Raw genomic sequence first — 12889 nt, 5'->3', positions numbered from 1 at the left:
AAGTAAAAAGGTAATTTCAGTTTTATGGAACTTCACCTACATGAATAACACTCTTACAGCTCAGCAAACCAATATGGGTTTGTTCAGTTCCTTAGGACTTGGTCATAAAACTATAAAGCAGATGCAAGGTATATTGATACCAGTAGTAGAAAGATAAAACGTAAGTAATAGCAGTTTTGTATCTATGAAAATAAGTAAATAACAATAGCCTAGTGTGACTGATTTGTATATTATTTTGTACCTGAAGATTCCTATAGATACATGTTGTGTGGGTTCTTAGCATGTTAATACACACCTGTGACATGGAGACAACCTCAAACCATCGTAAAATTCCAGGAAGTTTGTATGCTGTAACAAATGATGTCCTCTCAATCCACATAGACTAGTGAAAAAATACAGCACAGAGAAAATGATACTTCAGGATTGAAACCTTCACCTCTTTTGTCTTCTGAAATGTCAGAGTCAAAATACTGTAGATGGAAAATGTATGTATATTTTTTTACACAAAAGGACACTGCAAAATAAACCCAGCACAGAAATTTGCTCAAGCAATGGTTTGATTTCAGATTGGGTCATCTTCAGACACTAAGCCTGTACAAAGCAGAGGAAAAAGAGAATTGGCCATTGATCTTTTAGCATATATCCCTATTTCAGCCATTACAGATTGAATGGCTGTGTCCAGTTCTACACCCCTCAGTCCAAAAAGGATCTCACAGGACTGTTTGAAAGAGTTTAGCACAGAGCCACAGAGATGCTGAAGGGAGTGGAACATCTCTCTTACGAGGAAAAGCTGAGGGAGCTGTGGCTCTTTATCCTGGAGAAGGGAGACTGAAGGGTGACCTCATTGATGTTTACAAAGATGTGAAAGGACAAGTGTCAGGAGGATGGAGCCAGGCTCCTCTCAGTGATGCTCAATGACAGGACAAGGGGCAATGGGTGCAAGCTGGAGCAGAGGAGGTTCTGCATGAACATAAGGAAAAACTTTTTCACCGTGAGAATGACAGAATCCTGGAACAGGTTGCCCAGAGAGGTTGTGGAGTCTCTTTATCTGGAGACAATCAAAACCCATCTGGATGCATTTATGTATCACCTACACTATGTCATCCTGCTCTGCCCATGCAGTTAGACCTGATGGTCTTCTGAGGTTGCTTCCAGACCCCAACTTTCTATGATTCTGTGTAAATGACCTCCCATTTTATACTTCCTCCCTTCACTTATGAAACACACTTTTGCACTAGCCCTATCACAACTTGCCAACATTCTTGGTTTTTTTTCCCCTCTCTCCTGAACAAGACCACCTGTTGGGATTTTAAAATGCCACTAGTTCATTTACCTTATTGCTTCTTATTTTAACAATGTCAGCATCTAAACTGCTAGTAATGAGAAATACAATAATGAGTGCAATGAACAACTATCCCAATTTCTGTCTGAGAGATGCACATTATGTCTTGTCATCAGCAATGAAAACATGGCAATTTAATTTTTGTAAAACCATTTCAAGGTGTATCTCCCTCTGGAGATATTCAAGACCTGCCTGGATGCATTCCTGTGTGATCTGCTGCAGGTGATCCAGCTGTGGCAAGGTGGTTGGACTAGGTGATCTTTAGAGGTCCCTTCCAGCCCCTAACCTTTCATGATTCTGTGATATATTCATAAATGGTTTCAAAAGTCTCCAACTGGAGAAGAAATCCAACATGAAACATATGTCCTGGTAATACAGAGCAAAGCTGGAATGTCAGGATTGAGTTTGCATCTAAAGCACTTAATACAACAGCAGACAAGAAGTGCCTTACATGGAACTGTTGACATTGCTGATGAGCACACATGTAACTGAAACTGTACATTTTGGCAACAACTGGCTTGTTCCAGCAATATCCCAAGAGCAGAGCTTCAGACATAAGGGTTGGATGGGGTGGTTTCAAGGCAAATTATAAAATATGAGATACCACTAAAACTAAAATATAGACATTGAACACATTTTTATGCATGGCACTGAAAAGTAATTTATGGTGTTTCAGATTTCCTCAAACATTTGGACAATGAAGACTATTCTTCAGCACTGCACCATGATGCATGGGAATAAAAATGGCAGAGGTAGTCTGTCAGGATTTCACACACCTCTCTTTGCCATGCAGGCAGCTCACCAAAGTGTTGTAAACTGCAAGAGGGAAATCAGTTAGCATTTATTTACATCTTGTTTCATAATGAAAAGGTGTACCAGAAAAGATTACTGCTTAAAACCAATGTGTTGGACATATTTAACTGCATAATGCTTGCCTGCAGTTGAAACAGTGAGGTACCACTAAGTACAGAGCAGTGGGGCTCTGATTTGGTTTGGTCTATAACAAGTAATCTGAGACTAAGAAAGGAGCTAGATCAAAAGTCAGTCACAGCCACCAGAACTCCATCCATCACTTTGTCTATCATTTACTTACAGCAAATTCGTTCTCAGGGTCAACAGATCCTTTTCTGACTGGTCTTGAATAGTGGAACCGCTGCACATTATTTGACTTATAAAAACTGAAATGTTAAGAAAATACAGAATTCAGAAATTTATGGGTCTTGTCATTACAGTGAAATATTTCATTCTGAGTCAAGCTGAGATTTAATTAAAAGCAAATTTACTGCTCAGGGGAAAAAAAAATTACTTTAATGAAAACTCAAGAGAGAACCACTTCTCCATAAATGAGGGGCAAAACACTTTCACAAGTATTAAGCTTTGGCTTGTGACTGGCTGTTATTTCCAGATATAAAAATTCCAGAATGTTAAAACCTACAGAAGAAAGTCTAGAAAAGTTTTTTACTGTGCATCCTGTGGTATGCACACTGCTTGTGTGCTTTACAATGGTATACAAGGGAGTGCATTTTGTTACAAATAACTGTCTGAGTAGAGGTGACACAACTGCCTGCACTGAAATGCCTGTGCTTTTCCAATCACAGTGCACATCAGACTGGTTTAACCATATCTAACGATTCTACTCACAACACTGACCAGCAGTTCTGCAATACATTTGAAGCTATAAATCATTTTTTGAGATAAGAAAATGTGTATCAACACTTGTAAGGGGGACACCAATGTAAAAAAATACATTGCAAATTCATGTTATATTCTGTTCTGTTTAGCTTGTGAATCACTCTCCATCAGCACAGACTTCCACTTAGCTCATAAACACTCTGCTTTCACCACTGACTCATTTGTAACAACAGGGATTGCATGGTTACGGCTAATTATTTTGCTCTCTACAGAAAAAGGTGGCTTTTTTTTTTGTTGTTGTTTTAAAGATGAATTACATTTAAAGTCATGTTAAGTAAAAGCTAATTTTACAGAGAAAAAAAAAATCTCAGAAATATGGTCACAAGCCATGTCTTGGCAGCCCAGAGCGACAAATGCTGAGACTCCAAACAGCTGAGCTAAGCACACTCCTGCTCTATTAGTTCATAGGAACCTTTAATTTCTGATCCAAACTACCAAGATTATCTTTACTAATAAAGAAAAGAAAGCAGAAAATACTGCTAAGAGGAGCCCCATCACTTTATACAGCAAAAATCTTGACCATAGTACCAGTGGAAACAATTTTGCCTCCATGTGTTTTGTGCTTGGCAAGACAAGTCATAACAGGGTTCTGCTGCACAAGAGTCTTAAATTGCACCATTCCCATACTGCCAGCCACCTTGAAGACCCTTCTCCCCAGTATTTGTTTAAGGAGTTGTGTTGAAAACTCAGCAAATTGGAACTAAAACATGGATTTCACTTCCCCACCACTCTGAAGGGGTAAATGGGTAGTAGATGTTCTTTCAGGACATTCCAGAGAATACCTAAGTCAGTAAACAAGGCAACAAAAGAAGAGTTTACAGAATCAAGATTGTCAGTTTAGGAATGTGGACTGACCCACACTGCATTATCTGTTACAGCAATGGACTTACTTGATAATTTGATCAGGTACTGCCTTATTTTTGAATCCTGGTTGCTCCTCCAGGACTGGTTGCACTGTAAAACACTGAATATCTGAAATTGTGTAAGTTAAGGGCATGCTATTAACTACCAGTATTTAATATTGTAGGCTGGGGGGGAAATAATATAAATGAAAAGGCAAGCCAACTTCCAGAAATAATGCCAATGACATCTGATGTTAAGAGTTCAGCTTTAGGCATGATGTTAAGCATTTCATCTTTGAAATCTATAATTGGGCAGCCCTTTTTCTGTGGAAGTAGTACTGAATACTCCATTTGTAAGCAAATACATCCTGTTCTTACGTATTTCAACATATTTAAAGCTCATGACCTCTGGTTAGATTGTCTGCCTTTTAAGCGCCTAAGTAGTGCTCCTCCTGCTAGCTGCAGACTTCAGCAAATTCTACTTTATGAAAGGTCTGAAGCCTGTCATATAAAAAAACCTCCAAACAATAACAAAATAAAAATCAACTAAAAAACAAAAAACAAAAAACAAAAAACCCCAAACAACCAACAGCAACAAAGAGCCCTACAAAACCCTGAATCAGAGAGTCATTAAGACTGACCAAGTATTTCAACCAGGTTTCCCTAACATGCCCCCACTCTGTAATCTTTCACATATTCAAGGATACATTGACCAGGAGAGTTTTTCACATCCTCTCCAGGTGCTGAGGTGGTGTTCATCCTCTCTGCACCAGGAAACTGACTCATCAGCTGGGCCTGGAAATCCTCTCTCCTCTCGTATTCCTTCCCACGATAGATGAATACTTTATTCTGCAAGGAATAAACAGCTGATTTCTTGGGCTGTATAAAGCTGAGGCAGAAGTTATAGATGCATGTTTATTAGTATAAAGACACACATGAGTCTTCAGATTCTGGAATGAGTACTATAGTTTTCCAAATATAAATTAATTATAAAGCAAGACATCCCTTAAGCAAGTGCCGGAATGCAACACAGATTCTCTAGAGATGGTGCTTTATGTTGTTAGACAGAATGAAAACAAACTGTGCCCCAGCATGGTGGGGCACAGAAGTGATCTCTGGAGAACAACTAGTCCAATCCCTTTGTTAAAGCAGAAGGACCCAGAGCAGCTTGCCCAGGATCATAACCAGACAGGTTTTGAATGTGTCCAGAGAAGGAGAATCTATGATCTCTCTGGGCAGCCTGTTCCATTGCTATTTTTCCTCAGAAACGTGCACTATGACCATATGAAATCAGATGGAAAAAAAAATAGTAATTTGAACAGCTTTACCCTTAAAAATGGGGGGAATCCTTGGCCATAATACCCAACAGCAAAATAGTCTGGTTTAGGTCTCAGAATCTTCATAATGTTTTCATAGAACTTTGCTTGCTGAATCTGAAAGCAAAACCAACAGCAATTCAGCAATTATTTTTGGGTTTTGAGTGTCTTTTGTTTTTTCAATCTCTACAGTACTACTACAGGTGGTCAGTGTGCATGCAAGAGCTATCAGTTATGAGTGGGTGAGCTAGAGCAACAATCATCGTGCACATGCCACTGTTGTGGTACATTAAATATTGTTCATATTTCTGTGAAAATATAACACATAGTTAACTAGTTTAACCTCAGAATCAGGCTTACTCCTAGTTTCCTAGCATAAAAAGAAAAAAGTAAACCCAAGGTTGTAGTTGGCACTTCCCACAGTTAGCTGACAGCATTACTGAAATAATACATTCTGAAAAACTCCCTGCCTCAGATGGTTCCTGAAGTATGGATCAGCTCGAGCTTTTTGCCCTGGCACTACACTAAGGACACACAACCATGTAAACAGCTTGGAAGAATGTCTTCCATAAAATCATAAGGGTCATTTTTCTTGTATCTATGAGATATGCAACTCAGAATTATCAAAAACACTCTCTTTATCTTTTGGTTGATGATAAAAGGAGAACTGATTGGGAGAAAAACTAGTTTTAGTTATACAACATCATATTTTGATTCCCATGGTTTCCCATTTTTGGATTCCCATGTGGAAGATTGAGTAATATCTATTGAATGAACCCTAAACACTTGCTAAAGATCCTGCACACTTGGAAGCTTGGGACTGGGAGGAAATGAAGCTATATGCAGGAATGGTTTCATTTTAGATTAATTCAATTTTAATAAAAACAAACAAGATTTAAGCTTTCTTTAATATCTTCTAGCCTTTGGACCTAGTTCTAATTCCTTGTGATGTATTACTCCCCCCCCATCCCCCATTAGGACAGGATTCTTAAGGCTTGTCAAGACTCAAGTTCCTAAGTTTTAAAGAAAAAAATCAGGAGCAAAAAGAATTATCCAGGTTGTTTTTCTACCCTAAAGCAGCACAACAGCCACAAAAATACATTACATTGCCTTTATACATGGCCTCTGAACTGTCCTAAGTCAGAACATGTTTATCTCATCCACAGAAGTTCCAAAACAAACAGATGTGCATGCGACCGTAGCAAACAGTTCTCTACGAGTTTCTGCTTTACCCTTGAAATGTTACAATACAAAATAGCAACCATTGAATTACCAATCAGTTGTATCAGCAGCTCAATTATTTGATAGCTCAGAAGTACTAATTTCTCTCACTGAAACAGTTTGAACATCTGTATATAATCTTACCAGGTTTTGACTTAGAAGTTCGTAGTCGAACACTTCTTTTTCATACTGCTCTGCAAGCTCTTTGCATAAAGCTATGGCTTCTTCCCACATCTGCAATACAACCACATCTTCAAAAAGTAAATCCAGTACCAACAAGTATTTAAGGCACTGCTGTTTAACTACAGCTTTATTGATTATGCTATCTTTAAACTGCACTCATTTATTAACTACACATTTAGAAAGGAAAACTCAAGGCAATCATAAATTGCAGGAAAGCAGAATCGTGTGCAAAAATAAAAGTGGTTTATGGTTCATTACTGGAAGGAATATGTAAACTTATTTTATTCTTACAATAAGAAAAAAATCACCTAACTTTTCAGATGCATTAAAATAGAACAGTAAATCACTAAGGTGCACAGCATTCAGAATATACCCCAGCACAGGAGTAGAGTATGAGGGGATGGACAACTGCCTCTCTAAGACAAACGTATTTTGTTTTGCAAGAAATGATGAACTTGTGCAATCCTAGGGAGCCTTGCATAGGACAGATCTCCTAGTCAGCCTAAAACTTACACTGCTTAGACTTAATTGTCACTTGCCCAGAGTAGCAGCTTGTTTCACACAGCTTAGTAGCTACCACTAAGAATTACTGTGAGGAATTACAGAGCTGCATTGGGAAGACTAGGACAGTTTTTCTCATCTGCTCTAGGCATTTAATGTATGCAGCACAAAACTGGTCTTGAAGCAGATAGAAATGCCTTCACTTGAGGATACTTCTCAGATTCTGCCAGATTTCTTATCTATTCAGAATAAAGAGACAAAAGGGATTTTCTGAGCATGAGCCTCATGCTCGTGTAAGGAGGTCACATGCTGCTCACGTGCATTATGGCCACTTTTTACACAATGCTGTGTGCTCCTAGGCTCGGTAGTTCTGAAACTCACAGCTGCATTTAGCTGCCTGCGCACCTCCTATGATAGATCTGAGGAGAAGCTGAATGCTAGGGGGCTCAGAAATCATGAGGATTTTGATGACAGTGGGCAGGGGAAGTACTACACTGCAGTCGCTGCAGCTGCTAAAAAAAACCCTTGACAAGGTCCGAATGGCAGTGCATTTTCCTGCACTGCACTGGAGCACCAAAAGCTTTCTACCTTCTGAACTACAGGAGGGACTTCAATGCAGGAGTTAAGCCTTTATTTTGTAACAAGCAGTAATGAATTGCCTTCTTGCTTCATACCTTTGGCTACAGTGGAACAAAACAATGAGAAAGGCCTTATTGTGTCATAAGATTCATTATCTAGCAGTGCAGAAGTTTTCCCTACTCCCTAGTTTTTGCTTTATTTCCAAAAACCTCAGCTCAGCTGTCAGTGTATTGACAGGCAATTTCATTAACAGATATTTTTCCAAAAGCTCAACTAAACCAAGGCACTGAATAGCATAGTAGTACTGTTTAAGTCTGGGATTAAATTCTCAAGCTTCTGAAACAATTAAGCCCATTTTGAATGATATTTTTTGTGAGATAGTGACTGAACGGTTTAGAAAAGGGCATTAGTCTGAATTCTTCTCCCAGGAAAGGCAAGTATATACAATGTATTTTATTATCTTAATACTGCTTGATATTCTTGTGACCACTATAAACACCAGCCCTCTTTCTTTGTGAACATGGTTATTGAAAGATTATGTTCCTATAGAACAGATATACTCTGTGAATAAGCCTTTCAGGACACAATTTTCTCCTGACCCACATATTCAAAGAGGATTCCCCACACAAACCTTTTACACAGAGCATATTCGTTAAATACCACTATAAAAAGTAATGCAGTAAAAATAGATTGGGCAGAAGGAGAAGTCTACAGACCTACCTTGCCTTTGTCAAAGTATTCTATGATCTTCTCATACAAATTCTCTTTCAAGTGTCGATAGGTCTGTGAACACTGGAATTCTGTTGACATGACTTGGGGTGTACACTGCTCATCTGACCACTGAGAATAAAAACATATTAAAACCCATATGATTTTGGAGTTCAACATTTCATGTGTCCCTTCTCATCCAAGGCCTGGTGCTCCAGGCTCTTCTAAGTGGGTGTTTTTTGTTTGGTTGGTTTGATTTTCATTTTTTTGTTGGCTTGCTTTTACCCTGCCTTTGTTTCACCCTTCCAAAAAGAAACTGGGAAAAGCACTGAGAATGTTTTCATTACCTCTCCAAACAAGTGCTGTACTGTGTGATACCCAGGATTAGGTATAACACTTTAAAATGCTATGTCACTTCCTATTTCCTGCCCAAAAACTGTAGCTAAAAAAACTATGTGATAAAACTTTTTTTGATTGTTTTTGCATTAAAATATTCCTTTGTAATATTAACTTTGTCTCCACCAATCCATAAACATACCTCATACTTCTTTATGATCAGAAAAACCAAAATGAATTTTAAGCAAAGCAGCACTGTGAAAAAATACATGATATAGTTTTGCACTAAAAGCTGTTCCTTTATAAAAATCTTACACTTTTGTTGAGGAACATTTAAATGTTGACTTTTCCCCTGCAGTGGAAGTGCATCTTACTGACTATTGATATTGATAACATCAGTTACAATGAGAACCACCAGCTACAAAAGGAAGCAAGTATAATTTGGCAGATTGATCCATATGGAATGAGAAGTCAGATGTGCCCCTGTGGCAGCTGGAAAAAAAAACAGGTTTCATTTAATCATTTTTATCTTTGGGATAGTAAGAAATTTGCAACATAAACACCATACAGAAGTTAAATGGCTCCAGAATTTGCACACAATGTTCTCACTATGAAGTAGAACTATTTTTGCTACAATATTGAGCTTTACCAACCTGTGGCTTTCAATCACCTATTGAAAATAAAATCTGAACAATTAATGTTAATTTTGCATGGCCTACTGCAGTACTTTTAACTAGACACTTGAAGGCTGCCATGTAAATTAACTAATATGAAGTAACTCAAAGATTAATACAATCATCTTTAATTTAGAAACTGACAAAAATTGCAAAAGTTCATTTATACATGGAGCTTACAAAATCTAACCTTCAAGAGCCATGTGTGGAGCAGGAGAGTATATGCTGCCTCTGTGTAATTCTCACAATCTAAATGAAGATCTCGCAGTTTATACAAATACCTGTCAGAGGAAAGGTCAAGAATTAGGCTAGATATTGACAGGACTGGAATACCAAGGGACACAATGAGCTAGAAACACTTTGTAATGGGAACTTCATAGACATGCAGATACTGCCCAAAACTTCTTTAAGGACACTCTGAGGGGTTAAAGCTCTCTGAGAAACACTGCACAAAGAGAGGAGCAAGAGCTAACCTCCTCCTGTGAGCTCCACACCCGAGAGGAAGAGGAAGGAGTACTAGATTCAAGGTCTAAGTCAGACCCTGGAGAACATTATTTCTGGACTGTTGCCAGAGATAGCTGCCTTTCTCTGCATCATCTTTCAATTGCATGTAAACACTTTCCATGTAAATGGATGCAAGCACAGCAGTGAGGTACAAGTAACATAAGCTTCACACAAGCAAAAGGAAAACATAGAAAATACCAGCCCAGAAAGACAAAGGAAGTCTCTATACAGTCTGGAAGGTGGTACAGGCAGATGAGTTGTTCCAAGTTGCCAGTGCCCTCCCCAATCCCTCAGATAGCATTCCTGCTAGCAGCACAACTGCTGCTCGTCACATAACTCAACCACATCTACAACAACAACAACAACAACAACAACAAAAGTACATCTTATCCTCTTACAGACAATGCAAGTTTGGCACAGGAGCTCTGACACCTTGCTGTAGCACCTCAGTTCACTAGCACTGTCACTTGGCAGCCGAGCTGAGAAGGTGTGCGCCCCTCCTCCCCCCCAGGAATGCCGACAGAGAGATTTGTTTCTTCGTGGCACTCCAGCTGATAGTTCCAGGTCTAGCTCTGAATCACCTTCAGTGCTCATTTCAGCTCATTCTGGGTTTTGCACTGCAGTGGCTGAGGCGCAGGTGGTTCTGTAGATTTGGCAGATGAGAGGAGGCAGCAAAGAGCAAGCTTTTGAACAGCAAGATTTGCTGCAGCTCATATGCAAAACTCTTGGAGACATTAAGAGGCCATATCACATCTGAAAGAATTTGCCAGTATAGCTATAGCTCTTAGAGAAAAGTGCTTTACTAGTAATTCTGCATTGTGTGTAGTGCTGCATATTTAATGAGACTTGGCAGATTGCACAATTCTATAACACTTGAATGTTGCTTCTGCTATTCTAAATATATGATACACCCTCCACCAAACCTCAAATCTAGCTGCATTTTCTTTAGTTAAAGCAATAGTCAATGAATGTTGAATGATTGGGTCAACTAAAGTTGATTCTCAGGGAGGAAAGTGCAGCTGCTTAATCCATATGATAGATTCCAAATAGCTGAAGGCTAAGCAAAGGATGGAATAAGAATGTAAATGAGGCCAGGGCTACAGCAGAGTCACTGTATTATACCAACAAGAGGTAACAAAAACACAAGTACAACAATAGAAAGAGAATCCAAAAGTGAACACCAGTAGGACTGTCATACCTGATATACATCTCCTCACGGTTAATGTCCTTGTAGAAATTCTAGGGACACAAACATTTAGAAGTTATCTACTAATGCCTTTTATTCAAACACAAAATAAAAATACCCATGCTGAGCTCTCACTCCTCTTGTTAGCTAAACAGCATAAGAAATACAGGAGTTACAGATGGTCTGAAGTTTCAGTCTAGTGCTACAACTTCAATTAATATTTAATTAGTAATTACTGTGTTGTAATTACTATAAATACACATGGATAGTTCTAGTTCACTAATGAAATCACTGGTGAAAGTGTTTTCTTGTGGAGACAGGGAAAAAAGGGTTACACAATTGGATTAGCATAAGCCACATGCTCTGCCTACAATTGATGACCAGAAGGTGAGATTCACTGAAGTTGTTTACTGAATGCTGTTGATGTTAACACTGTTGTGCAGCACCTTTAAAGGGGTTAACAGCAGAAATAAAGTCCTTTTTTGTCACTGTAACATTTTGCATGTATAGGAGCTCCTCATTTTGTGTAAAAAGCACAAGCAAAACCAATGGACTGAGTAGGCACTGCTCTCAGATTTATCCAATATATTCATGCAAGAGTTTAAGTCACTCCTAAACATTGTTGAGCTGAGCCTTATCTTTAGCAAATGGGAGTCTAAATCTCTTCCCTGTTCTCATAGGAGAGTTACAGGGGAGAACATACCAGTAAGTTCACGGTGCAGCTCATGCGATTGTCCTTGCTCTCATCGTTCATCACGGTTCGGTAATCCAGCAGCTTCTCCAAGAGGCCTTTAACTAAGCTGACAAAACTTTCGACCAAGTTAGAAATGCCAGGGTACTGAGATGCACACTCTGTGAGACTGCAAACACAAAACTCATTTTTACAACATTGTGACAATCAGCAACCCATCAGTTGAAAAACTGGACCTAAGGGTAAATTAGGAAGTAGGATTAAAGCAACTGCACAATGCACCAGAAATTTATTTTGTGTGTTGGTGATTTAGATATCCAGAAGAGACATAGGATAAAAATTAAAAGGAGAAAAACACAACATTTACTTTTTTCTGCCTCAAATTCAAGGCTTACTCCCAACATCAGAATGGAGCAACCTGCACTCATGATTTAAAAAACTCAAGTCTCTGGAATGCCACGCTGCAGCAATAAAAACTGCACCTTATTTTCCTCTGTTTGCACACAACATGAAATGCAACAATTATTTCCTTCTCTTTGTACAGTTACATGTGAGTAGAAAACTGAAATGAACAAGAATTACAATTGTATATAAAAAAAGGGCATTCATTAACATGACCTCACCATATTGATTTGCCCTTCAGAAATGAGCAAAAACAACCAATAAACTTTCTCTAGATTAAAAAAAAAAAGCAGTTTGTTGTCTTTTGACAAAAATCTAGTAAAGTTTCATCCATCATCATCAGATTGCAGCCCACATGAAAAAAATACTAGCATGTGCTGCTTCTACAGAGTGCTGAAGTGATTCAGAAGTAGATAACTCACATTACTGTCTGAGCTTTGTTTTCAGAGCTTAACTGCTTAAGCATTATGAAATGATTACCAGCATCTCAGTAAGGATTATTTTTTTTCTTTGCTTAAGAGCTTGTTTTCTCTACTTACCATCCTATTTTCCCACTGAGATTCTCTCTGACAAACTGCATTTTATAAATAGATATCTATAAATTCACATACATATAGAGATCCATGCACTAGATCCAGCTGAGAGTGCACTCATTTTCCCCACAGTATCCCTCATAGTGCTGTGCAGTGGTAGCTAGAAAGGTGTTGATAAC

At 38.5% G+C, this 12889-nt stretch overlaps 1 protein-coding gene across 1 annotated transcript in view; it reads right to left on the bottom strand.

The window, feature by feature from the left end:
• Positions 1-12889, bottom strand: part of DOCK2 (dedicator of cytokinesis 2) — a 167146-nt gene that overhangs the window by 12498 nt on the left and 141759 nt on the right. The window contains exons 35-44 of the mRNA XM_064161633.1: positions 11788-11944; positions 11097-11137; positions 9585-9675; positions 8397-8516; positions 6558-6647; positions 5205-5309; positions 4584-4725; positions 3925-4006; positions 2436-2520; positions 296-382 (exon numbers count right to left, since the gene is read on the bottom strand). Coding sequence (XP_064017703.1) covers positions 296-382; positions 2436-2520; positions 3925-4006; positions 4584-4725; positions 5205-5309; positions 6558-6647; positions 8397-8516; positions 9585-9675; positions 11097-11137; positions 11788-11944 — 1000 coding nt within the window. The remainder of the gene's footprint in view (positions 1-295; positions 383-2435; positions 2521-3924; positions 4007-4583; positions 4726-5204; positions 5310-6557; positions 6648-8396; positions 8517-9584; positions 9676-11096; positions 11138-11787; positions 11945-12889) is intronic.

The sequence above is a fragment of the Pogoniulus pusillus genome, chromosome 22 (assembly GCF_015220805.1).
Source record: "Pogoniulus pusillus isolate bPogPus1 chromosome 22, bPogPus1.pri, whole genome shotgun sequence".
NCBI lineage: Eukaryota > Metazoa > Chordata > Aves > Piciformes > Lybiidae > Pogoniulus > Pogoniulus pusillus.
This window is presented reverse-complemented; position numbering and strand designations above follow the sequence as displayed.